A 25,862-nucleotide genomic window follows, 5' to 3' on the forward strand; every position below is an offset into this window, starting at 1 on the left:
GGGAAAGGGAGAGGGAAAGGGGGAGGGAGAGGGGCACAAAGAAAACTAGATAGAAGGTGACAGAGGACAATCTGACTTTGGGTGATGGGTATGCAACATAATTGAACGATAAGATAACCTGGGCTTGTTATCTTTGAATATATGTATCCTGATTTATTGATATCGCCCCATTAAAAAAATAAAATTATTTAAAAAAAAATGGTTGGGGTAGTCACCTAGAAACTAAAGAGAGTATGTAGAATTAATTGAATTAAAAAATTGTAAGTTTAGGAGAGGGCTAACATTTATGTGGCGTTTTTACTGCAATTCATATAATATAATATATATAAAAACATATATATATAATGTTATATAGATATAATGCTCAAAATTGACTCCACAAAACTAATAATATTCCCATTTTACAGATGAGTCACAGAAGTTAATCAGATAACTTTTCTAAAGCCAAAAAATAATAAGTCATAGAACGGGAATGTTAAGATTTCTTCAATTTCCAAGCATCTACCATATTTACCAGGCAGTAACATTATATAGCTCAGTTTTTAAAAATCTAGCTAAAAAGACTGAGAAATGCATAAAGGTTCTTAATCAATTGTTTTGCTTTTAGTGTGTCCTTATAGAAACATTGTAAGACACACAAGGAGAATATCATGTGACAACAGAAGATGGAAATTGGAGTAATGCTGTTTGAAGCCAAGGAACACCCAAGATTGACAGCCACCACTGTTAGCTAAGAAGAGATGGGAAAGAATTCACCTCTATAGGCTTCACTGGAAGAGTAGGGCCCTACAAATACCTTGTTTTCAGACCTCTAGGTTTCAGAAGTATGAAACAATAAATTGCTGCTGTTCTAAGCCACCCCGTTTGTGCCACTTTGTTATGGCATCTCTAGAAAACTAATACAGTTTCATAAAAATATATTCATAATTTTAGTGTTTGTCTCATAGCCATGTCTTCAGCATCTGTTTTATTCCCTTTTAATATTTTCTAAATCTAGCATCTTCTCTTTCAATAGCTCATATTACAACTATAGGTCTCTCCACTCCATATTGACTTCCTGTTATATACAAATACAGAAACACATATCTAAGTCTACACACATATACCCACACACATACATACTAGTTAAAAATAACGTGATCAGGGCACAGATAGCTTGAATTATTAAAATTTTGATTAATAGATTCCTCCATTCAATGCAATGTCACAAATACATTTCCAAGAATAAGTACAGATAAACATATATTACATGTTGAACAAGACTAGTTAATTCATGGCAGATGCAGAAGTTAGAGATAGGGTCATTGTGTGCCTTGGGGACATAATCGTGAATATTATTATAAACTTATCAGATTTTTGCATTTAATAGCTCTATTATTAGACACATTTTAATAGCTGATAAAATGAGAGATAAACATACTTGTAGTATGTCTGGAAAAATTGGTTTGCATAATTTCCCCTTATTTGTCTTTAGAGGATGGCTTAAGGTACTTTTTTACTGCTAAATAAAACAAGTTACCAAAACAAATAAAAATAATCCAATGTATCAGCTAATCTTGTTTGCTGGATCTTCAAACTATATCCAGAATCTGATCATTCTCAAGATTTTAGCACTGATACCTGGACGAAGCCACGGCCATTTCTCGCCTTGACTAGGGCATTGAGTCCTAACTGCTCTCTGTACATCTGCCGCATTCCACACACTAATCAATTGTCAATAGTACAGCCAGAGTGATTACTCAGATTATATTATTTCTCTGTCCAAATCCTTGGAATGATTTTGTTTCACTCAGAATAGAAGACAAGTCCTTAAAATGGCCTAGATTTCTTGGAATCTGGTTTTGTTTTCTCTACCCTATTATCAATTTCACTTCATCCTCCAAAAGCCTCCTTTTTGCTAACCTGCTATACTACAATGGCTTCCCTGATGTTCTCAGAAAATGTCAAACACACACCTACCTCAACACAGCATCTACCACTTATGTTTTGTGGGATATTTTTCTCCCTATATTTATACAACTTTCATCTCCTTCAAGATGGCTTCCTCAAAGAGATAAAACCTGACCATACTGTTGTCTCTCACCCATTAACCCAGACCTTGTGACACCTAGGCCCTTCCTAATCAGCTCTATTTTTTTTAATCCTTAAAGGCTATCACATCATATATAGTATATACGTGCGCATGTGTGTGTATGCCTATTACATATACAAATATAATATATAGAAGATAAACATACTATAGTCATATAAAATAAAAATATATATTATAGCCTGACTAGGCAGTGGCACAGTGGATAGAGTCTCGGACTGGGATGTGGAGGACTCAAGGTTTGAAACCCCGAGGTCGCCAGCTTGAGCGCAGGCTCATCTGCTTTGAGCAAAGCTTACCAGCTTGGGCCCAAATTCTCTGACTTGAGCAAGGGGTCACTCAGTCTGCTGTAGCCCCCTGGTCAAGGCACATATGATAAAGCAATCAATGAACAACTAAGGTGCCACAATGAAGAATTGATTCTTCTCATCTCTCTCCTTTCCTGTCTATCTCTGTCCCTCTCTCTGTCTCTCTCTGTCTCTGTCCCCCCCAAAATATATACCTATATTATATATATATTATATACATATACTTTCTATAATATTTATTAGAACTACACTATATACACTTTATTATATATAACAGGTTATATACAAATACAGGTTTATTACACTTAGTGTTTGCTATCTGTATCTATCCAGTAGAAAGTAAGCTCTAAGAGGGCAGGAAGCATCTGTTTTATTTAGTAATTATCCTTCACACTATAAATAGAGACCAAGACATGGTGAATCCTTGATAAAAATGTGTTGCTAATGAAATATGATTATTAAGAAGGAACATATGTTATGCTAATCTTAGATGATAACAGTCTCAAGAAGTTTGAGTAATATCTTAGTTATTGACATTAAATAGCATTTCAAATTATTGTGGATGAATGTTCATCAAAGTGACAACTTGTCATACTGAACTACATGCTACAAGTATAAATAGACTTGAGAGGCAAGAGAAATATCTTTTTATCAACTTTGTATGAACAAGTGACTATAGTAGTAAAAAAGAAGAAAAATAATGTCGATAGGTCGGCAAGTAATTTCCTAAATTAGAAGAATTAGGTATGTGGGCCCTATCCATACTTAGGAATAAACATAAAAAAGAATGTAAAGGACTTATATAATGAAAACTATAAACCATTGTTAAGGGAAATCAAAAAAGATATAATGAGATGGAAGAATATACCTTGTTCTTGGTTAGGAAGAATAAATATAATCAAGATGGTCATATTACCCAAAGCAATATACAAATTTAATGCAATTCCCATAAAAATTCCAATGACATTTTTTAAAGAAATAGAGAAAAAAATCATCAGATTTATATGGAACTGTAAAAAACCCCGAATAGCCAAAGCAATCCTAAAGAAAAAGAATGAAGCTGGGGGCATATTACAATACCTGACTTCAAACTACATTATAGGGCCACGACAATCAAAACAGCATGGTATTGGCAGAAAAATAGACACTCAGACCAATGGAACAGAATAGAAAGTCCAGAAATAAAACCACATATATATAGTCAAATAATTTTTGATAAAGGGGCCAACAACACAGAATGGAGAAAAGAAAGCCTCTTCAATAAATGGTGCTGGGAAAACTGGAAAGCCACATGCAAAAGAATGAAACTGGACTACAGTCTCTCCCCCTGTACAAAAATTAACTCAAAATGGATCAAAGATCTAAACATAAGACCTGAAACAATTAAGTACATAGAAGAAGACATAGGTACTAAAATCATGGACCTGGGTTTTAAAGAGCATTTTATGAATTTGACTCCACAGGCAAGAGAAGTGAAGGCAAAAATTAATGAATGGGACTACATCAGACTAAGAAGTTTTTGCTCAGCAAGAGAAATTGATAACAAAATAAACAGACAGCCAACTAAATGGGAAATGATATTTTCAAACAACAGCTCAGATAAGGGCCTAATATCCAAAATATACAAAGAACTCATAAAACTCAACAACAAACAAAAAAACAATCCAATAAAAAAATGGGAAGAGGACATGAACAGAGACTTCTCCCAGGGAGAAATACAAATGGCCAACAGATATATGAAAAGATGCTCATCTTCATTCGTTATTAGAGAAATGCAAATCAAAACTGCAATGAGATACCACCTCACACCTGTTAGATTAACTAATATTAACAAGATAGGTAATAGCAAATGTTAGAGAGGCTGTGGAGAAAAAGAAACTCTCATCCACTGTTGGTGGGAATGTAAAGTAGTATAACCATTATGGAAGAAAGTATGGTGGTTCCTCAAAAAACTGAAAATAGAACTACCTTATGACCCAGCAATCCCTCTACTGATTATATACCCCCAAAACTCAGAAACATTGATATGTAAAGACACATGCAGCCCATGTTCATTGCAGCATTGTTCACAGTGGTCAGGACATGGAAACAACCAAAAAGCCCGTCAATAGATGACTGGATAAAGAATCTATTTATCCAGTGGCACATATATACTATGGAATACTACTCAGCCATAAGAAATGATGACATCGGATCATTTACAGCAAAATGGTGGTATCTTGATAACATTATACGAAGTGAAATAAGTAAATCAGAAAAAACCAGGAACTGCATTATTCCATATGTAGGTGGGACATAAAAGTGAAACTAAGAGACATTGATAAGAGTGTGGTGGTTACAGGGGGAAGAGGGAAAGGGAGAGGGAAAGGGGGAGGGGGAGGGCCACAAAGAAAACTAGATAGAAGGTGACAGAGGACAATCTGACTTTGGGTGATGGGTATGCAACATAATTGAACGACAAGATAATCTGGACTTGTTATCTTTGAATATATGTATCCTGATTTATTGATGTCACCCCATTAAAAAAATAAAGTTATTTTTTTAAAAAATAGAGCAAGCCTAGGGACTGGTTTACTGAAAATGTAGAATTTGTGTCCTGATTATTTCCAAAGGGCTAATCATATGAGAGTAGAATGTGTACTCAGCTTTATCTACTAAAAAACTTATATGTGACAAGTGATGTATTAGGCATTGCTGATGAGTTATACAAGCTATTAAAAAAATGCTCTCATCCTGCAAAAGTACAAGAATACTTCATTTAAATTTGTAATTTAACTTATGTAATTTTTAGTAATTTTGTAAAGAAGACCACAGCATACTGAATAAACCAAATATAATGATTTGGTCTTTTATACTACTAAATTTCCAGATATAAATTATACACCTAAAATCTTACATGTGTTTTCTAAAGTCACACATATACATATACAAAATAAATTTCTCATTGAATGAAAATTAACTTATCTGCACAATTATATTTAAAACTCCACAAAATAGAACTTCTGTAAATAATGAAAAAAAATCTCTTTGTGCTTGATACAATTCATTGAATTATTTGTGTGTCCTTTCCAATTTGATAATAATTATAAAGGTAGAGAAGAAGAGTGATTTCTAAATTGCTTTAAAGTAAAAACAGTTATCTAAGAAAAGTGGCTTTTCATGAACTATTTCAAATTCACACATGGAATATTATCATGTTTTAACACATATAGTGTTTTTTTTAATAAAAGACATGAATTTAATTTATATTTTGAGTTATATTCATAAAGGCATCATAGCTTTGCATTAAGAAATGATAAACCACACGATGGAGAACGGAAAAACCCAACAAAGTTCCCTTAATTTGTTCATCTCCTTGCCCATTAAAAAAAATACCAGTATGAAGAAAATGCTAGAAAGTATGTTGTTTTGTGTTCAACTTCACAAAGAAGCTATTCCAAGAAATGAAAATAATATAAGTTATTCCTAAACTTTGAAAGATCCATTGTAATGAATGGAACTAGTAGCGTCTCTGATTGCTTGCCAGCAGTGTAGCCATCTCCCACAAACTCCACTATTGATCTGGGTGCCTTTGTGGCAGCACATAAAGAATAGCCATCTGTGGCAGGTACAACAGCAGGTGCCGTCTTCATTGACTCGCTGCGGCCCTGATTACAAAGAGGCTCTTTAGAGCACCTGGTGTCTACAATAGGCTCTTTCTTCTCTGGAGAAAAGAAACTAATTTTTAAAAGTTTATTGAACTGAAACAGAAACTCACCAGAAATCATCAGCTGATGAAGTGTTGGAATGGACTCCAGTGAAGACAAAGTGAGAGCTCTCGTGATGGGAAGCCTTTGGCCTGCAGCAGAAGATTCCAAATCATGAACACTAGGCTGAAGTTCCCATTCAGACCATTCTGAAGAGGTTCTGAACTCTTCTTTTAAGTCAGATGTTAAAGTTAGATAGTCTGTATAATATTCCCATTCTGACGTAAATACAGATATAGGAAAAGAGGGCTGTATTAAAAGTGATTGGGTTGGTGAAATGGTATATAATGCAACATTAGAGATTGCTTTTGAAATATCAGACATCATGTCTATGTAGGGTGGAGGGTAGTTTTTGAGGTCATTTGAATGTACAGTTTTTGGATGACTTTGTAAATTTAACTCAAAATCCAGAGAACTATCACTTGTGTGAAGTTTGAACTGTTTTTGAGGTCCTTTATTCTCTTGTATGCCCCATAAATTGTCTTGATTCAAAACCTCAGTTGGATGCATTGTTATACCATATTGTCTTGTATTTAACATTTTTAAAATGTTTCTTGATACTAACGGATCATCAGTAGTCAGTTTTGAAGTCAAGTCAGATTTCATCAGGCCTAAAGAGACAGTTTGTGAAGAGACAATGGATAAACAAGTCTCATCCAAACATAAATTAACATTCAAATTACTTGATAGGGTAATGGATTCCTCCAAGGATGAGGATATAATTATTTCTTTTGTACTCTTTTTAGAAGGAAATAAAGATGACAGTTCTGTGAATGCCACTGATGGTGTTATTTCAGTCGCAGAAGAAATCAAATGCCCAGAAGTGATAGTCTGAGTATCCATTAATGCATACCAGCTGGCTAATACTGCTGAGTTCATCCAGAATATCTTATAAAAATGGGTCTGTTTGCTATGCAAAACTTGATCTGAGAATTTATGAGAGGATTTTATTTCAGTCATAGAACACATTGCACATGTTTGGCTTAATTCACTTAAGGAATCAGCAGTCTGTGATTTGGTGTTTGTGAGTCTCTGGTTGCTAGATGCTTCAGGAATAATCTGATATTCACTGAGAATGGAGGCTTGTATAGTGAATCTGGGCAGAGTTGATGAGTTTAAGGTGGCTACCTGTTCAGAAATAATTATCTTAGCAGGAGTAATGGGAGACATTGAGGAGCTCAGCAATCTCCAGTCCTCTCTCCTTGAAATGAAGGAAACAGCTGAATAGTCTTCAGTAGCCTCTTGAGCCCCCCTAGGGACAAGTGGAGGGGTGCTAGGTGAAGCAGTTGTGAGCAGAAATTCACGGTAGGGTAATGAGTGCCTGTTTAACTCAATATCAGCCCCTGGAATTCCACTCATTGCTGAGCTCATTGTGGTAGCGGACAAGGCAACAGTCTGATCATTATCAAATAATGATGATTGTGCAGGAAAAATCAAACCTGTCATTAAGGAAGCGATGACAAATGAAGTCCTCTCTCCTCTATTGAGGAAAAGGAATCCTGGTGTGACAGCTGAAATTTGGATAGGCATTTGTGTTACAGGTGTTGTGCCTCGAACAATTTGTGTTGGCTCATGAACATCAAAATTCAGATATTGAGAAGAGGAAACATCTGTGGAAGAAGTAAGACTGTGTTTTGCCGAAAATTGTCTAGTAGAAATCAGTTTTTCCAGTAAATAGCTTTCATGGGATATGCCAATGCTTAATGCTGACAAACCAGTGGTTGAGGGAACATCATGCTTGAAAATGTCTTTCTCTTTTGAACCTTCAGTGAAGAAAAAGCCAAATAATAAAAAAAGAGAGATTAAAAAATGAATTAAAAGTGAACAACTTTGGTCCTGGACTAACTCTTGTGCAAATTATACTGCCACCCCATATTATATGAAGACGAATATAGCTCTGTAAATCATATTGCATGTAAAAGTATCTGTGTTTATCTACAGGTATACAGAAACTGTATAAATGCAAATACTCCTATTATTCACACTCCATGTGAGGGCCAAAGTCAGAACAACGGTGTCAGGCAGAATGGACACATTACAAACTAAATGTCTCCTCTGAATTGTAAAACATGAAAATGTACAACTCTTTGCCAATGATAGAATCAATGACTATTTGACCTATTGGGGTTAGAATGTTAAGAAAATATTGTTATACTTTCTAAATAGGTAAACTAATCTGTATATTAGATCACATTATATGTCAGTTTTATTCTTTAAAAAAACAGAAATTATTTAGACAAAAAAATAAAGCAGTCTATCTTTCTGCTTATAATATCAGCCTTTAAAATATTTTCCTTAAACAATAAATAACTTTTTAAGAAATAAAATTCTCATTCTGATTATTCTGAGTGACACTGACTATATAAAAAATGAATGTAGAATTTAACAAATGATATATTATTTAAAATATGGCACTGTGATTTAGTAAATTAAAAAGACATATCAAGACATACTCAAGTTATCAAAATAATTCACAAAAATAAAATTCAAAAAAACCTGAGTGTTTTTAAATAAATTGAATAAAATATAAACTTACATATAACATTTAAAAGTTATTAAATAAGGGCAATGAGAAAAATAGCAAAAAGGCCATTAAAATAAGTTTTACTGATAGTTAAAACAAAATGAGCTAGGATTGGGGGTCCAGTTACCTACCCAAATTTACACTTCAGAATAAAGACTATTAACAAAAACGGTATTTATTAGTAAAGTGCATTGACATTCTTAAAACAAAACATAAACTAGGACACATAACCAGTAAGAATTCTCAATTTTATGCTCCTGTATATCATGTATCTTAGAGAAATTGAAATAAGTCAGAAAATAAATTTTAAATATACAACTTTTTCAAATACAACTATCTCCATATCTTACTCTCATCTACTCACCATGATCAAGTGAATAAATATTCATTATAGTCCATAGTCTTGTAGCCCTTGGAGATGGAAAGCTACTGACGAAAGTCTCAGAAGCCGGCACTGTATATGTTTGTGTAGAAATGGCATCTGTTCTTTGAGCGGCGGAAGGTAAACAGCTAATTCTTTTTATTTCACCACCACAAAGAAGCCCAATGGAGCGGGTCTGCAAACAATAACCACCATAATTAAGCTCAGAGATGTTTTACTCCTAAGTGGAAATTTTTCTAAGTTTGTTGTGATGTTATTTGCATTTTTACAGTCATATTAAATAACTCAAAGTATAGCCCTATTTTGTATGGAAATAAAGTTTCTACAGTGAATGTTATATTTCAAAATTAAATCAATATTTCAAATTTTGAATATGCTAAATTAAATGGCTAAATTTCTTGTTAATTTCTTTAATTTTAAAACAAAATACTATTTTATATTTGCCTTAAGGATATTTTTTTCCCAATAAAAAATTTGTACTGTATGGGAATCAATATAGATCTAAAAGTTCCATTAAAAATTATAAAGTTTTCTGTTCTGCCACATTTTTAATATAAATTTAGTATCTATAGTAGATAATTTGAACATTTTCTTGTGAGATTTGAATCACTTTAATTTGTATTGTTTTGTAATTTAATTTGTAAGTAATGTTCCTTATATGTTTTAGTTTGATGTGATAGCCTTTTCCTCCACATACATACAAAGTAATATCTACATAAATTGTTCTTAGCACATAGGAAAGAGAATTCTGATTCAAGCATAAATAGTGCAAATGGATCAGGGAATTTTCCCTTATATGAAGAGTTAAAATGAGTTATACTTCTTGAAGTCTTTTAAACTTTAAGAAGATAAAATTCAAATATTATTTTAAAATATGAATGCATGCCTATTTCCTAACACTAAAGGCACACTCAATAGTTACTTGGCGGGGATGACGTCAGAGTAATGGCGGGGTAGGAAGCAATACCGATAAATCTCCCCCAAAACTCAACAAGATCTTCAACCAGAAACAGAAAAACCTATACTTGGAGCCTCCAGATGCTTCGCAATACACCCGAAGGTATGGTCAAGTGAAAAATTGGCTAAATATATAACCAAACCCCGAAGGAAATAGGGAGTAAGAAATGCTCCGCCTTCCTCACTAACCTAAACAGGGCAGCTTTCTCTGGTAACTGTGAATATAGAAACTGAGGCGGGCAAAGGGGGTGAATAGATCCAGGCTGCGGCACAAACGGCCGAACCAGGCTGTGGCATGGAGATCCAAGCCGAGGAAAAACTGATCCTGTGGCAAGCCGGGCAATACAAGCTAACACTCGTGCCAAACCCAAAGAAAGAAAGACAAGCGGGGCAGCCATTTTACCCGATCTCCTGGTCGGTGCGCAGTTAGTGGGTGAGAGATTTCTTCCTAAGCCCCGGGAGTGGGTGTCCGTGTTACCCCACAGAGAGGCAGAGTCAGAGGCCTTTCTGTGGGCCGAAAACAGAATCTCTGGGCAGCCCCAGCACCCTGGGAAAGCTGCGCACAGGAGGGAGCGAGAACTAATTCCAACGGTGGAAATTTTCCGTGCTGGTGGGGGTTTCACTCAGAGGGAAACGCGGCTGGCCTCATATCCTGGTCTGCGCGCGCAGATAGTGAGTGAGAGATTCCTCCAAGTGCCTCGGCAGTGCGCGTCCGTGTTATCGCACAGAGGGGCAGAGTCAGGGGCCTTTGTGTGGGCCAAAGCGGAATCTTGGGCCGCCCCAGCACCTTGCAAAAGCTGTTCACGGGGACGGAGCGAGAGCCAATTCCAACACTGCAACTTTTCCAGGCGGTTGGGGGTTTCACTCAGAGCGTGAGACTGCTGGCCGGATATCCTGGTCTGTGCACACAGAAAGTGAACGAGAGTTTCCTCCAAGCGTCCCGGAAGTGGGCGCCCGCCTGTGTTACCGGACAGAGTGGCAGAGCCAGAGGTCTTTGAGTGGGTGGAAAGCCCGCCTGATTATGCTAGCAGCTCTGACTGACTGAGCCTTACCCAGAGCCCTGTGCTGAGTGGAAATAGAGTGGGGAGTTGCCAGATCTTTGAGCCTCTTACGATCCAGGCAGAGGCAGCAGCAACCCCATAGCTGGATTATCAGGCTACTAATTGAGGAAGGAAAGACTAGGAGAAAGGCTCCAGGAACACGGACTCTCTCACTGTTGGAGCCTATAAATGCTAATGAGCCTCAACTGCCAACGAGACGAAAGCACAATACATGACATTGCCATAGAGACTTATCAACTGCAAACCTCTACCTGAGCGTGCCAAAGGGGCAGAACCTGGGGTACAGAGTCACCGACCAGGAAGAGGGAGAGAAAAGAAAAAGCAAGAAGATAACCTCTCAAAATCAAGAATAATCTGCAGACTTTATAACCTATCCCATTTTATTATATTTGTTCGTTTGTTTCTCTTATCTTCATTCTTGATACATTTTTTCCTCCTCCAATTTGGCCGATTAACTCTCTGCCGGTCTTACTCTCTCCTCTCCTTGAACTACACTACCCATAAGTGTTACATCTCCCATTATCTTTTCTTTCCTCTTCCTTTCTCTCTATGAGGGTTGCACTCCAAAACCCTTAACTCTCTCTCTCTCTCTCCTTTTTTTTTCTTCTTTTTGTGGTTCCCTCTTTTTTTCTCTCTCTCTCTTTCTTTTCTCCCTCTATATTAGTTTCTTCCTTTCTCCTTTACATCTCCTCTCATTCAAACCTCAATAACAAACAAATTATCTTATCTGGGACTCAAACTTATGTTTGTGGCATTTTGGGGGTTTTTTACTTCACCTTTTGAACTCACTAGCAGTGCTCCCATCCCTGGCTCTCCATTTTATCTAGTTCTTGTTCCACTAAATACAATAGTAATTTTTTAATTTGTCCCCCCATTTTTATGTTTTCCTCCTATTGCTCTCATCATAACTCTTAGACAACCAACACCTAAAAGCAAATCATTTTATTCTTGACCCAAATTTTTTCCTTATTTGCTTTTTGTGGGCCCATACCCCTGTTTTTTTTCTTGTTTTTTCTTTTCTTTTTTTGCCCCTTTATTACTTTTCCTCAATTCAGGCCCTCCATCACAGGCATTGTTTGTTATAATTCACAGTTCACCACAAGATTTTCTCAAGAAAGAGGGGAGAGGAGAGGAGAGGAAAAAAGGAGGGGGGGAATAATTTCCTTTTTCAAAAATTTTTATTTTATTTTATTTTTCTTTATTTCATTATTAATTTTTTTAAAAAAAACAACTGTTTTCGATTTTTTATTTTTTTATTTTTTTAACTTTTTATTCTTTATTAAATCTCATTAATATTATCAACAAAATCACCCTCAGATGCCATTAAGGAAGAGAAAATCAAATATCATGGATACAAAAGAAAGAGAGGTAACACAGCTAGATGAGGAAAAATCTATGGAGAAAAAATTTAATATATTGGAAACCTTGGAGCTAAATGACAGAGAATTCAAGATAGAAATTCTAAAAATCCTCAGAGATATACAAGAAAACACAGAAAGGCAATTTAGGGAGATCAGAAAACAACTCAATGAACACAAAGAATATATGTCCAAGGAAATTGAAACTATAAAAACATATCAAACAGAGATGAAAAACTCAATTCATGAGCTGAAAAATGAAGAAACAAGCTTAGCAAATAGAACAGGTCAGATAGAAGAGAGGATTAGTGAAATAGAAGACAAGCAACTTGAGGCACAACAGAGAGAAGAAGAAAGAGACTCAAATATTAAAAAAAATGAGATAGCCCTACAAGAATTATCGGACTCCATCAAAAAGAATAACATAAGAATAATAGGTATATCAGAGGGAGAAGAGAGAGAAAATGGAATGGAGAACATACTCAAACAAATAATAGATGAGAACTTCCCAAGCCTGTGGAAAGAACTAAAGCCTCAAGTTCAAGAAGCAAACAGAACTCCGAGTTTTCTTAACCCCAACAAACCTACTCCAAGGCATATCATAATGAAATTGACACAAACCAACAGCAAAGAAAAAATTCTCAAGGCAGCCAGGGAAAAGAAGAATACAACATATAAAGGAAGGCCCATTAGATTATCATCAGATTTCTCAGCAGAAACTCTACAAGCTAGAAGAGAGTGGACCCCAATATTTAAAGTCCTGAAAGAGAGGAACTTTCAGCCACGAATACTATACCCATCAAAGCTATCCTTCAAATATGAAGGAGAAATAAAAACATTCACAGATACAAAAAAGATGAGGGAATTTATCATCAGAAAACCCCCACTCCAGGAATTACTAAAGGGGGTTCTCCAATCAGATACAAAGAAAAAAAAAAAAACAGAGCCACAAGTAAAAGCTCCAAGAAGAACACAATAAAACCAAATTTAAACTGTGACAACAACAAAAAGAAAGAGGGGGAGAAGATGGAGAGTAATAGTAGCAAAGGACGATGGAGTGCAAAAGTACTCACAAAATAGTTCACTACAATGAACAGGGTAGGGACCCTTTTCATTACTCAAAGGTAACCACCATTGAAAAAACCACCACAGAAGCACATGAGATAAAAAAGATAGCAACAGAGGAAAGATGTATGGAATACAACCAAATAAAACAAAAGATAGCAAAACGAAAGAGAAGGATCAAACAAGACACAAAACTAACAGAAAGCAAGATATAAAATGGCAATAGGGAACTCACAAGTATCAATAATTACACTAAATGTAAACGGATTAAACTCACCAATAAAAAGGCACAGAGTAGCAGAATGGATTAAAAAAGAAAATCCAACTGTATGCTGCCTACAGGAAACTCATCTAAGTAACAAGGATAAAAACAAATTCAAAGTGAAAGGCTGGAAAACAATACTCCAAGCAAATAACATCCAAAAAAAAAAAAAAAAGCAGGTGTAGCAATACTCATATCGGATAATGCTGACTACAAGACAGGAAAAGTACTCAGAGACAAAAATGGCCATTTCATAATGGCTAAGGGGACACTGAATCAAGAAGACATAACAATTCTTAATATATATGCACCAAACCAAGGAGCACCAAAATATATAAGACAACTACTTATTGATCTTAAAACAAAAACTGACAAAAATACAATCATACTTGGAGACCTCAATATACCGCTGACAGCTCTAGATCGGTCATCCAAATAGAGAATCAACAAAGACATAGTGGCCTTAAACAAAACACTAGAGCACCTGGATATGATAGACATCTACAGGACATTTCATCCCAAAGTGACTGAGTATACATTTTTCTCCAGTGTACATGGATCATTCTCAAGAATTGACCATATGTTGGGCCACAAAAACAACATCAGCAAATTTAGAAAAATTGAAGTTGTACCAAGCACATTTTCTGATCATAAAGCCTTGAAACTAGAATTCAACTGCAAAAAAGAGGAAAAAAATCCCACAAAAATGTGGAAACTAAACAACATACTTTTAAAAAATGAATGGGTCAAAGAAGGAATAAGTACAGAGATCAAAAGATATATACAGACTAATGAAAATGACAATACAACATATTAGAATCTATGGGATGCAGCAAAAGCAAGTGATAAGTGGGAAGTTCATATCACTTCAGGCATATATGAACAAACAAGAGAGAGCCCAAGTGAACCACTTAACTTTCCACCTTAAGGAACTAGAGAAAGAAGAACAAAGACAACACAAAACCAGCCGAAGAAAGGAGATAATAAAAATCAGAGCAGAAATAAATGAATTAGAGAACAGAGAAACTATAGAAAAAAATTAATAGAACAAGGAGCTGGTTCTTTGAAAAGATCAACTAAATTGACAAACCCTTGGCAAGACTTACCAAGGAAAAAAAGAGAAAGAATTCATATAAACAAAATCCAAAATGAAAGAGGAGAAATCACCATGGACACCGTAGATATACAAAGTATATTGTAGAAAACTATGAAAAACTTTATGCCACTAAATTCAACAACCTAGAAGAAATGGATAAATTCCTAGAACAATACAACCTTCCTAGACTGAATCAAGAAGAAGCAGAAAGACTAAACAGACCCATTAGTAGAGAAGAAATAGAAAAAACCATTAAAAACCTCCCCCCAAATAAAGGTCCAGGCACAGACGGCTATACCAGCGAATTTTATCAAACATTCAAAGAAGACTTGGTTTCTATTCTATTCAAAGTCTTCCAAAAAATTGAAGAAGAAGCAACACATTTTATGAGGCCAACATAACCCTCATACCAAAACCAGGCAAGGATGGCACAAAAAAAGAAAACTACAGACCAATATCTCTAATGAATACAGATGCTAAAATACTAAACAAAATACTAGCAAATCGAATACAACAACATATTAAAAAAATAATACATCATGATCAAGTGGGATTCATCCCAGAATCTCAAGGATGGTTCAACATACGTAAAACGGTTAACGTAATACACCATATCAACAAAACAAAGAACAAAAACCACATGATCTTATCAATAGACGCAGAAAAGGCTTTTGATAAAATACAACACAATTTTATGTTTAAGACTCTCAACAAAATGGGTATAGAAGGAAAATATCTCAACATGATAAAAGCCATATATGATAAACCATCAGCTAACATCATATTAAATGGCACTAAACTGAAGGCTTTCTCCCTTAAATCAGGAACAAGACAGGGTTGTCCACTCTCTCCACTCTTATTTAATGTGGTACTAGAGGTTCTAGCCAGAGCAATCAGACAAGACAAAGAAATAAAAGGCATCCATATCGGAAAAGAAGAAGTAAAGCTATCACTTATTGCAGATGATATGATCCTATACATCGAAAACCCCAAAGAATCCACAAAAAGACTACTAGAAACAATAAGCCCATACAGTAAGGTCGCAGGATACAAAATTAACATACAGAAATCAATAGCCTTTCTATATGCCAACAATGAAACAATTGAGAATGAACTCAAAAGAATAATCCCCTTCATCATTGCGACAAAAAAAATAAAATACCTAGGAATAAACATAACAAAGAATGTAAAGGACTTATATAATGAAAACTATAAACCATTGTTAAGGGAAATCAAAAAAGATATAATGAGATTGAAGAATATACCTTGTTCTTGGCTAGGAAGAATAAATATAATCAAGATGGCTATATTACCCAAAGCAATATACAAATTTAATGCAATTCCCATCAAACTTCCAATGATGTTTTTTAAAGAAATAGAGCAAAAAATCATCAGATTTATATGGAACTATAAAAAACCCCGAATAGCCAAAGCAATCCTAAAGAGAAAGAATGAAGCTGGTGGCATTACAATACCTGACTTCAAATTATATTTTAGGGCTATGACAATCAAAACAGCATGGTATTGGCAGAAAAATAGACACTCAGACCAATGGAACAGAATAGAAAGTCCAGAAATAAAACCACATATATATAGTCAAATAATTTTTGATAAAGGGGCCAACAACACACAATGGAGAAAAGAAAGCCTCTTCAATAAATGGTGCTGGGAAAACTGGAAAGCCACATGCAAAAGAATGAAACTGGACTACAGTTTGCCCCCCTGTGCAAAAATTAACTCAAAATGGATCAAATATCTAAACATAAGACCTGAAACAATTAAGTACATAAAAGAAGACATAGGTACTCAACTCATGGACCTGGGTTTTAAAGAGCATTTTATGAATTTGACTCCACAGGCAAGAGAAGTGAAGGCAAAAATTAATGAATGGGACTATATCAGACTAAGAAGTTTTTGCTCAGCAAGAGAAACTGATAACAAAATAAACAGACAGCCAACTAAATGGGAAATGATATTTTCAAACAACAGCTCAGATAAGGGCCTAATATCCAAAATATACAAAGAACTCATAAAACTCAACAACAAACAAACAACCAATCCAATAAAAAAATGGGAAGAGGATATGAACAGACACTTCTCCCAGGAAGAAATACAAATGGCCAACAGATATATGAAAAGATGCTCATCTTCTTTAGCTATTAGAGAAATGCAAATCAAAACGGCAATGAGATACCACCTCACACCTGTTCGATTAGCTATTATTAGCAAGACAGGTAATAGCAAATGTTGGAGAGGCTGTGGAGAAAAAGGAACCCTCATTCACTGTTGGTGGGAATGTAAAGTAGTACAACCATTATGGAAGAAAGTATGGTGGTTCCTCAAAAAACTGAAAATAGAACTACCTTATGACCCAGCAATCCCTTTACTGGGTATATACCCCAAAAGCTCAGAAACATTGATACGTAAAGACACATTCAGCTCCATGTTTATTGCAGCATTGTTCACAGTGGCCAGGACATGGAAACAACCAAAAATCCCGTCAATAGATGACTGGATAAAGAAGATGTGGCACATATACACTATGGAATACTACTCAGCCATAAGAAATGATGACATCGGATCATTTACAGCAAAATGGTGGGATCTTGATAACATGATACGAAGCGAAATAAGTAAATCAGAAAAAATCAGGAACTGCATTATTCCATACGTAGGTGGGACATAAAAGTGAAACTAAGAGACATTGATAAGAGTGTGGTGGTTACGTGAGGGAGTGGGGAATGAGAGAGGGAAAGGGGGAGGGGGAGGGGCACAAAGAAAACAAGATAGAAGGTGACAGAGGACAATCTGACTTTGGGTGATGGGTATGCAACATAATTGAACGATAAGATAACCTGGACTTGTTATCTTTGAATATATGTATCCTGATTTATTGATGTCACCCCATTAAAAAAATAAAATTATTAATTAAAAAAATAGTTACTTGGCTTCACTATGCTAATGTTTGTCCATGATTGTATCTAATTTGTATAAAATGTAATTATTTTCTTTAGATATCTTTCTTATTATTAGTTTTGCATTAAATATTGTGTATTCACTTTCAAATCACATGAGAAAGTATTTATGAAGGTCATAGAATTCTTGATGTTATGTAACTGCTTTAAAAATCTAATGTAGAAAATAGTAAAAAATGAAGATAGAAGCAATAGAAGAAACAGCAAGAAAAAATATGTATTATGATTCCAAATTTTAAAGTCCAAGAGATTTGTCCCTTTCTCCATTCCAAGGTAAGTAGAAAGCCTGGAAAAATGACAAAGTAATGAAAACACACACAAAAGTAGGATAGAATCCAAAATGGAAATATACTAGCTTACGGTGAAAATGTAGTGCATACACATCTGCATGTCATCATCAGCATTTTCCTATTGTATCAGAAGCTGTTAATAACTGCCTTGAGAAATCTCTATCACAGTGTTTAGGAATCCTTAAAGGACCCATGATCAACAAGTTATCTCTATGTCAGTATAGCTACAGAAAAATTATAGGTTTTCTTGGCATGCATTGAACCACAACATGCAAAACTGGATGATTTAAATGCTTAAGATATCAAGCAAAGATAACATCATAAGAATGATCTGAAATACTTGATAAAGACTGATTAAAACTATCTATCCTTACACAGCTTTACATTGACACTGCCAACATTTGTCTCTATGATTCTAATATGTTCTTTAATAGTATCAGTTATTATTATATCATTGGATATGTAAATACATTCATTTTTTCCAGTAAAATCTTGAAAATGATCAGATTCTGAATATAGTTTGAAGACCTAATCAACAGGATTGACTGATACATTGGATTATTTCTATTTATTTTGGTAACTTGTTGTTCATGAAACTATACTTCCTCTTTCCTATGTTGCATATCTAGGCTAACACCTATGATAAGCTGTCCTTAGACTTGAACTTTCAAGGATAAATTTATTTACCTAATTTTGAGCTTGATAAAACATACCTTGTTATATCATCAAGTACAAGAAACTCAAATCATATAGTATATAATTGTGTTGTCATATATAGAGGGGTGGGCAAAAGTAGGTTTATAGAATGCAAATAAATAATATAATAATTAGTAAATAATAATACAAGAATAAACTCAGTGTTTCACATACACATAAGCATAAACATACTTTTCCCCACTCTTATATATACATATACATACATAAGGGGTAGGCAAAAGTAGGTTTACAGTTGTTCATATGAAAAAAGACATAAAAGGTTCTGATTATTATAGCTTTATTAACTCAAAAGAATATCACTCAACTGTAAACTTACTTTTGCCCCCACTGTATGCATGAGTGCCTTATTCTAGACAAACTTCTATATTTTCCCTTTGTTGAATCCTAAACTGTATGACAAAGCTTACTACATATTCAATAAACCTATTTTCTCTTCCTCTTGGATTACATATTTGTTTGCTCTTATATTCCTAAGTGACCATGTGACCTACTTCTAACCAATGAAATGTGGATGCTCATGAAATATGCCATTTTCTGATCGATCCAAAAATGATCAGCTATGTGTGAATCTCTCTTCCCTTATGTGGTGACTTTTGAAAACACAAAGACAGGGAAGCCACAAGAAGGAAATAGCCCAGGTCCCTACGTCTCTATTTAAAGAATGCATGAAATCAGAATCACTCACTTGGAGTTCATGTTAAAAAAAAATTACATTATATTAACCCAGAGGTTAATATAATAAATATATTATAATAAACGAATTTTGATAGTTATTAATATAGCAAGTAGTATTGCCCTTACTAATATATCACTCTACTTCTCCTGGTTTTTCTGATAATACTGTTTGCTACCAGAAAATTAAATCAAAACAGAACACCTCCTAAATGGTTGAACATTTCTTTTTCCCTGTTTAAATTGAAGGATATAGGCATTTCAAATGCTTAGCTTTGTTTTAATTTACCACACTTTTAATTTAGTATATTTCTTTTTAAGTTTGTTTTCTTATTTTACCAATACATCTCTCATTCACTTATTCATTCATCTGTTTAATATGTATTAAGTGTCTGCCATGAATATCATAATGATTTACACACTAATATTTATTAAAACTTAATATGTGCCAAGTTGATTCCAGTCATTTCTACAAAACTTTATAAATTTTTAAAAAAATATTTTTTCTTTCTAAATCTATTTTTGAGGAAAATAATACAAATAAAATCTTTCAAATCAGAGCTGTCTGAGAATTTGGTCGTCTACTTTCCTTTTTTCTTTTCCAAGTGAGAGGAGGGGGGATAGACAGATTTCCATAGGCACCATGAGGTCCACCTGCAACCCCCATCTGGGGCCAATGCTCTGCCCATCTGGGGCTACTTGCAACTAAGCCATTTTTAGCATTTGAGGTAGAGGCTCCATGAAGCTACCTCAGCATCCAGGGCCAACATGCTCAAATCAATTGAGCCATGGCTGTGGTAGAGAGAGAAAAGAAAGAAAGAGAGATAAAGGGAGGAGAAAGGGTTGAGAAGGAGAGTATCACTTCTCCTGTGTGCTCTACTTACTAGGAATCAAACCCGGGCATCCACATGCTGGTCTGATGCTCTACCACTCACTAAGGCAAGTGGTTAGGGACTTATGGTCATCTACTTTACCATGGACATTGTTTAGCCTTCTATCATCACTCAACAAATATTTATTTATCAATTTCTGTGTCATTGACTATTGCTAAGTGCTGGAAATAAAATAGTAAAAAAATAGGCAAAGTTTCTACTATCACATAACTTGTAATTTAGTAAAAGATTCAGAATTTATTAATTACAATTATCAATAAGTGGCTTAAAGACACAATATTGAAGATAAATAATAAGTGAAAACAGGAAGGTCTGTTTGGCAGAAATCTAAATTGATTCGAACACCCGAGGAAAAAACATTCAAGGCAAACAATATGGTAGTACAATGGCCCTGAGTCAGGAACATACTTTGTATGTTTGAGTAACACCAAGATGGGCAATGTGGATAAAGAGAATAAGGTCAGGTTATCAGTGGATAGAAGTGATATCATAGACCTGGTCAGGGACAAGATCATGTAGGATAATTTGCTTGTTTATTGTTGAATTTGATATGAATTTTGAGTGTGATAGGAAGTCCTTGGGATATTTCATATTTAAAGTAGAAAAATGACATGGCTTAATTTGTGTTATGAAAATATTATGATAATGCTATATAGGCTGTTAAGGTAGTTTAGAGTGGAGGAAGGTTATGTTAATGCTATGCAGACTCCTGAAGTTTGAAGTGGACTGGAGTGGAGGAATTGTGGAGTGGACTCTTAAGGAAGTTTGGTTTGAAGCTGGGATACCAGTTGGAAGCTAGTGGTTGTCTAGGTAAGAGATAAAAATGGATTAACCTGGAGTGAAAATAGTGAATATGGTGAGTAAAGGTTATTTTTGAGATCTATTTGGAAGGCAGAGCTTATGATATATGCCAATATACTAGATGTTTGGAGTGAGGAAAAGAAGATTAATATACAATCCCTAGGTTTTTACTGCTATTAATTTGGTGAGTAGTATTTCCACCTACTAATCTGAAGAACTGTGGTAAAGACCAGTTAGAAATTGGAGGTAGAACAAGTTTTCTGTTTAAACTCTTTAATTGGAGAAGCTTATCCATGTCTATATCCCAGATACGGATGTAGAATAGAAAATTGAATATATGAACCTCTCAAGAGACAAAATTACCCTTAAGTTATTTCAACTTTGTAAGAAGTAAGATTTAAAATAAACTAGTGTTATCCCATAGCCTCTTTCTCTAATCTGTAGTCACCAGAGCTAGAAAGTGGCAGAGCCAGGGTTCATATATAGGTCATGAGGCTTCACAACCCACACTCACAATCAATATGCTATAATTTGTCTCTTTACATCTTCAACATTTGCTATAAACAGTTTTACCCTAGAAGTTGATTATTTTAGATACTAAAATTAAAAAATTCTTCTATTTTAACAGCCTGTTTGAACATCACTATCAATTAAATTCAGTGATCACCAACACTATGTTGCAATCTGAACAAAACAGTGTTGATAATTGAAACGAGTTTACAATCTTGTGGATTAGTATATATTTTTCATGCTATTTATAGTAATACTTGAAGATGAAATGCTGTGCTTTAAGTAACTCTTCTACTTGAAATGATATGAGTTTGTAATATAGCCCCCTCAAAAAAATCCCAGTGGTCGTCATCAGTTTCATATCAATCTAATTCTGTGGCTTAAGCTACTTTCTTCAGAACTGGTGAGCCAGATTTACTTTTTTTTTTTAAGTGAGAAAGAGAGAAGGACAGACAGGGACAAACAGACAAAAAATAAGAGAGATAAGAAGCATCAATGCATAGTTGTGACACCTTTGTGCCTTGATGGGGGTGGGAGGGCTCTAGTCACACCAGTGAGCCCTGGCTCAAACCAGTGACCTTGGGCTTCAAGCCAGTGACCTTTGGGCTTCAAGTCAGTGACCTCTGAGCTCACTGAGTGACTCTAGGGTCACTCCAGAGACCATGGGGTCATGTATATGACTTTATACTCAGGCTGGTGAGCCTGCGCTCAAGCTGGAAGAGCTCATGCTCAAGCCTGCGACCTTAGGCTTTCGTACTTGGGTCCTCAGTATCCAAGGATGATGCTATATCCGCTGTCTGGTTGTGCCCAAATTTACTTCTTAAAGTTAACTAAAATAATCGACAGCTTAAATTTTTTCACACTATCAAAAGATATATTATTAATATTTTTATTGTTTATATAAAGACATGAATAACTTATAGATTCCAGTGCAAATAAAATATAAATCCCTTTGCAAAAAATGGTTAAATATTCAAGTCAGCAACAGCAGAATGTTAGACCAAGTATGTGTGGAGGTGGGGGAAGGGTTCACTCTGACAGAGTCTTATGCCACTGACAGATCACACTCCAATGGGATCAGCCTGCTTATATAAACTATGTTGCCAGACTATACAACATTGGATTTACTTGCTTGTAGCTTGATCCTCTTTGTGAATTTGCTCATGGTGTGATATTTGCCCTCTTAAAATGAAATATTATTTTGACAATTAGAAGAAACAGTTCAGATGACCGTTATGTTAAATTTATAACATGGTGTTCCTTGTAAAATTATAAAGGAAACATTAAGCAAAGTAACCAAGATAAAGTAAACAAGCAACTCAGTTTCTAAGTACAGGCTTATTTACCCTATCAATTACAGTTCTTAGAAGCAATAAACCCTTCCCAGGTTCCTAGATATGAAATTTCCAATTTCTGCTAATGGAATTATTATGTTACATTAGGAAAGGTTCACTAAAGTTCTCATTAAACATTTCTCTGCTTTTTGGCAAATGCTTGCATTATTTACATTATTTATAATTCTATAAAAATTCTACTACATAAATTTTACCACATAAAATTCTCAGGACACAAGTTACAAATCACTGTCCAGACATAAGACCAATAAGCAATAGTTCACCTCTAGGTGGTATACTTCTCCCATAACTTCTTGGTTGGATAAGGGAAGTCAATTACAAGATGAAACTTTACTCTCATCACGTCAGCAGTAGGCAAAATGATAATTTTTTAAATGGCCCTCAAGATTCACTCCACTCCACTCCACTCTCCCACCTACCAGGGTATAGGCCCTGCACAACACATGATGGGTTTTATCCCATGATTAGGTTAGGCGATGTTATATGTACAGGTGACCTTAAGAGATTGCATACACCCTTTAAAACCAGAGTTCACAGGGGAGGAAGCCAGAGATTCTCAGTATAAGAAGAATTTGAGTTCTATTACTGGTTTAAAGATAGAAGAAGACAAAAAAAATTAGGTGGCCTCTCAGTTACAACCAACAAGGCAATGAGGAATTCAGACCTATAAACAACCAAAACTAATTACTGACCTGAATTTTGCCAAAGACAGAAATGACTTGGAAATAAAATCCTCCCCCCGCCCCAGACTCCAGAGGAGAATTTAACCCAGCTGACATATTGTTGTCGCCTGAGCAGAGAAGCCTGAGAAGGCAGCCCTGCCATGCCTCACTTTGGACCTACTGAACTGCTAGTTAACAGATGAATGTCGTTTTAACCAGCTTAATTTTTAGTAATTTGTTATGCAGCTAAAGAAACTAATACACTGTCCCACCAACCTTAACAACAATAAATACCAAGGAATTGGGACCTATCCAGTTCCACAGATAATGCTCATCGTGCAAGGCAGTACAGTTTGAATCCTATCATCAAGAGGTAGTGGTGTCTGTCGTTTTTGTTTGAGTCTGCCCTAGACCTTTGTAGCTCTGGCTCTCCCTTCTCCTTCTCTGCTGTGCCTTGTGTTGGAGGAGATGTCACTTGACTCAATAGGTCACATTTCCTGGGTTTCCATATTAGCTGGCTTCTACCAGTGGAGGCACTAGCATCACAGTGAAGAGTGGAGGAAGGAGAAACCCAGACATCCTTACTCTTCTCTGTATGTATAGGTGATGTGTCTGGCAAGCATCTATGCTCTTCTTCTACTCTAATCCTGCATCTTTATGATAAATTGTTCCCATAGACACTGCCTCTTTTCCTCCCCAGGCTATCTTGAGTGTTTCATACTGCTGTAATCTTTGCTTACCTCACTATTTTTTAGTTGAATCTCTGTTCTCCCTTCACCTCTATAACCAATTCCCTCTACGCTAGAAATGCTTTTTGTTTTCCTGATTGAGACCGACTGATTCCGTGTTGCTGTCCTATGATACTTGGCAGAGTTTCTATACAGTTATCTAACTTTTGATTGGGAGGTGAAAGGTAAAGTAGTTGTCAACCCAAAAGCAGTGATACTATTCCGAAGATTGGTATTATTCGCTCATAAAAATAATAAAAAATCTATTAATGATCAGAGATTAATTGTTATGAATATTTTGGTATAAAACAGGTAATATTGAGATGTTTTTGTGCTATACAATTGGGCAATAAACATTTTTATTTTTTGTTTTTCTAGTATTTCCTATATAAAAATCAATATAACAAGTCCATGAAAATAATTAGATTTGTTAATCACAGGCTGGACATCAATTTGATATATACGTCTTTAGCAGTTTCCTACAGGTGCTTATAGGCAGCAACTGTGGTTGTTCTACTTTCCACCAAGTGGCCAGAGCTAGTATGCTGTTTGGTAAACAGTTATACAGTTAGTGGCCAAGAAACACCTGTCAAATACCAAAAGATAATATTCCTTTGAAAACATATTTTTTATCTAGCTACTTCCATATTTCCTCCCTTTCTAGACAAACACTTTGAAAGCAATATTTGCCAAATCTCTCACACATGCCATTCTTTCTTCAAGTCTTTCTAATCTAGCTTTTGTGTCTTCATATCACTATGCTTGTAAATTTTCAGAAATACTATCATCCTATTAAATTCAAATGTTTTTGGTCTTCACATTATTCAAATTCTCATCAATATTTAACAGAATCAACCACTATCTTTTAAACAATTTGATTTCTTTCATACTACCTTTCTCCTTATTCTAATCTCCTCTCGTGGCTTCTCTTCTTTTTGGCCTCTAATTCTGATTCTCTTGGGTCTCTAACTTCAACTTTTTGTTTTTGTTTATCCTATGTATACCCTAGCAGTTTTATTATCTATTAGAAATACCATAAAGATATTTATATATTGATGAGTCTCAAAACTACATCTCCACATTATACTTGCCTACAGTATATTCTTATATATTCAATAACTTACTTAGCAAAACTAGTTAAATATGTCATGGGGACCTTAATATGTGAAGTATTACAGTAGTAAACTGCTGATTCAGCCCCTTCATTTAAACATTTCCTTTAATTATCCATCTTCTCACAGGAAATGTATTAGCATCACTCTGTTGCTCAAATTATCTTTGATTTATTGCTGTCTTTTATCTAACACATTTACTCAACACCGTGTTTTGCTAATTTTTTCATAATTTATTTTTGTTTTTCTATTACAGTTTAAATTCAGTGTTATTCTCTATTGGTTTCAGCTGTACCACA

At 35.1% G+C, this 25,862-nt stretch overlaps 1 protein-coding gene across 1 annotated transcript in view; it reads right to left on the reverse strand.

The window, feature by feature from the left end:
• LOC136319194 (protein eyes shut homolog) overlaps positions 1-25,862 on the reverse strand; it is a 557,987-nt gene that overhangs the window by 246,912 nt on the left and 285,213 nt on the right. The window contains exons 8-9 of the mRNA XM_066252572.1: positions 9,032-9,224; positions 6,155-7,906 (exon numbers count right to left, since the gene is read on the reverse strand). Coding sequence (XP_066108669.1) covers positions 6,155-7,906; positions 9,032-9,224 — 1,945 coding nt within the window. The remainder of the gene's footprint in view (positions 1-6,154; positions 7,907-9,031; positions 9,225-25,862) is intronic.

This window comes from Saccopteryx bilineata, chromosome 1, assembly GCF_036850765.1.
Source record: "Saccopteryx bilineata isolate mSacBil1 chromosome 1, mSacBil1_pri_phased_curated, whole genome shotgun sequence".
NCBI lineage: Eukaryota > Metazoa > Chordata > Mammalia > Chiroptera > Emballonuridae > Saccopteryx > Saccopteryx bilineata.